The sequence below is a fragment of the Arachis ipaensis genome, chromosome B10 (genome assembly GCF_000816755.2).
Source record: "Arachis ipaensis cultivar K30076 chromosome B10, Araip1.1, whole genome shotgun sequence".
Classification (NCBI taxonomy): domain Eukaryota; kingdom Viridiplantae; phylum Streptophyta; class Magnoliopsida; order Fabales; family Fabaceae; genus Arachis; species Arachis ipaensis.
The window spans coordinates 57836553-57839039 of NC_029794.2; the positions used below are offsets into that span (position 1 = coordinate 57836553).

Here is a 2487-nt window from a genome sequence, read left to right on the forward strand (position 1 = left end):
TCTACTCTGTCCCTTTAATTTCAATAAAAGTTAGGGGGGAAAAGAAAAAAGCACCAATGCTTTATGCTTCCCTTCATTCGTGCATAACTAAGTAACTAACCTTAACTTTTATCTCACAAAAAAGCTTCAATGGCAGAGAAGAAGAACCTGCTTGTACTTGACACAATGACCAGGAGACTCGCCTCCATAGTCAACCACCTTGGTGCCTCTTCTCAATCTGATCACCCTTCTCTTCATCCCCACAACCAACTCCAACTTGGCCTCTGACTCTTCAACTTCCCAGAATGATAGCTACGAACGTGTTCACGGGGATGTTCCCTCCCACGACTTCGTTTGGAGGGTCATTGCTTCCGATGCCGACTCCGACAAGGAGTTCACTGACATCATCTACGAGAAGGCTGTTAGGGAAGGCATAGCCAAGGTTTGGGTTTCATCTTTCAACTTTTTCAAGTTCATTTTTATTTTGGATTTTTGTGATTGGGTGAGTGTGGTTGCAGATTAGTATTAATAAGCCTGAGAGAATGAATGCCTTTCGACCCAATATAGTTAAGGAACTTATTCGTGCTTTCAATGATTCCAGGCATGATAGTTCTATTGGGGTTGTCATTCTTACTGGCAAGGTATGCCTCCTCCCTACTCCAGTGTTTTTCAGAAATTCTGTAAATTGATGCGTTGACCTCAAAAATTAAGGTTAATTGAGATGGATTCAGGCCAAATGGTTGGGGTTGATGCCCCTTTTGACTAGAGTTTAATTTTGATATACTATTATCCAATCAAATCTACTCTTAGAGTCGGATGATCATTCAAGTGATTGGTGTTAAAATAAGTTTAATTGAATGTCAGTGTATTGCATCAAATTAAATCCTTCCTTTATTATTTTAAACATGATGCTTCCAGTGAAAAGGACATTTGGCCATGTTGTTATCACTTTGACATGAATGGAATATTCACATTTTATGTGCAAACTAGTGTGAACTTGATTGATATTGATTTGCCTATTTATTTTGTATGGGACCAAGGCATTTTGTAGTGGTGGTGACCAAGCTTTGAGGACAGCAGATGGTTATTCTGATAATGAAGATATTGGTAGCCTTAATGTGTTGGACTTGCAGGTTTATTGATTGTTGGCATTTTTTTATGAGGCAATTATTAGTGTTATTATGCCAATATATAAGATTAGTATGATTCTTGATCCCTAGTGTTGTTGAATCTTATGATGAGATTGTATTTCCTGAACCGTCTGAGGGTTTTCTGGCGTGTGTGCAGAATCATCCTGCTGTTGTTGTGCCTAGGCTTCCTGCTGGTTTGAATTTGCCTAGCCCAGGTGAGTTCTTTCAAATGTTCTTTTTCATTCCGCACTCTGTGAAGAACCCTTTAATTATTTTATTTTTGTTCTGATCTCTGTTTACTTTTGTTGTTCTCTCTGTTTTTCTATATTTTGATTCTTTGGCATAGATTGATTTACTCCAATTCCAATTCGGATTTTAATTCTATTTCAGTCAGGAGATGTCAAGTTTAACTTTCAATGTGGAGCTTGATGCTGCTAATGCAACTTAGTTATTTATTAATATTTTAGATTATCCTATCTTTAAGTGCTAAGTGTAATTTGTGACATTCATGTAACATTGGGATGGTCATCTTATTTTTTTGGGTATCTTTTTATTAAGACAATGAGATATTGGCCAATGATGTTGAAAAATAACATCCAATTTTATAGGTATCATGTAATGAATATTATGTTTATTTATGTGATTTTTGGCTCTCTTTTTTCAATTTACAGTATTTGATGGAGTAAATTTAGAAAACAAATCTAAAGTATTCATTTTGTAATGGAAAAATCTAAAAAAAATTCTATTTTATCTTACTGACAGATTTACAGACGGATTTTCTATCTGTAATCAGAACGTGGGATGATTTTCCAAAGTTCAAATTACAGACAGAAAATCTGTCAAAAAATTCGTCTGTAATTACAGACGAAAAATCCGTCTATAATTACAGACAGAAAATCCGTCTGAAAATTCGTCTGTAATTACAGACGGAAAATCCGTCGGAAAGTTCGTTGCCTTTGGGAAATGGATAGAAAATTTACAGAGGGAAAATCTGTCGGTAACTGCTAAAAATCCGTCTGTAATTTTCTGACGAAAAAAATCTGTCGGTAAATAATTTCCGACAGGGCTTTTATAGAGGGACAAAATCCGTCAGTAATTTCGTCGGTAACCAAAAATTTGTCTGTAATAAAGACAATCCGTCTGTAAATCTGTCTGTATTAATCCATTTTCTAGTTGTGAGTTATGGAAAATTGAACTTTGAGTGAGGGTTAGGGTTCTTGGCATGCAGGTCCCTCTTCCTCAACGTATTTCCTTGAAAATGAGAAGGAAGAGAACTTGCTTTAGTGTTTTGTAGGCTGGGGCATGGGCCCGGTTTGGACTCGGTCCAATCGATTTGGTCTGTTAGTTCAGTTTTGGGCCAAAACCTTTAAATTAGTGT

General features: G+C 36.4%; 1 protein-coding gene across 1 annotated transcript; it reads left to right on the forward strand.

Annotated features, from left to right (window-relative positions):
• On the forward strand, positions 1-1755 carry LOC107620643 (1,4-dihydroxy-2-naphthoyl-CoA synthase, peroxisomal-like). Its single transcript, XM_021113402.1, has 6 exons — positions 1-233; positions 277-421; positions 498-620; positions 1011-1112; positions 1267-1324; positions 1500-1755. Exons 1-6 carry the CDS (start codon positions 130-132, stop codon positions 1517-1519), a joined length of 552 nt encoding a protein of 183 aa, XP_020969061.1. The 5' UTR covers positions 1-129; the 3' UTR covers positions 1520-1755.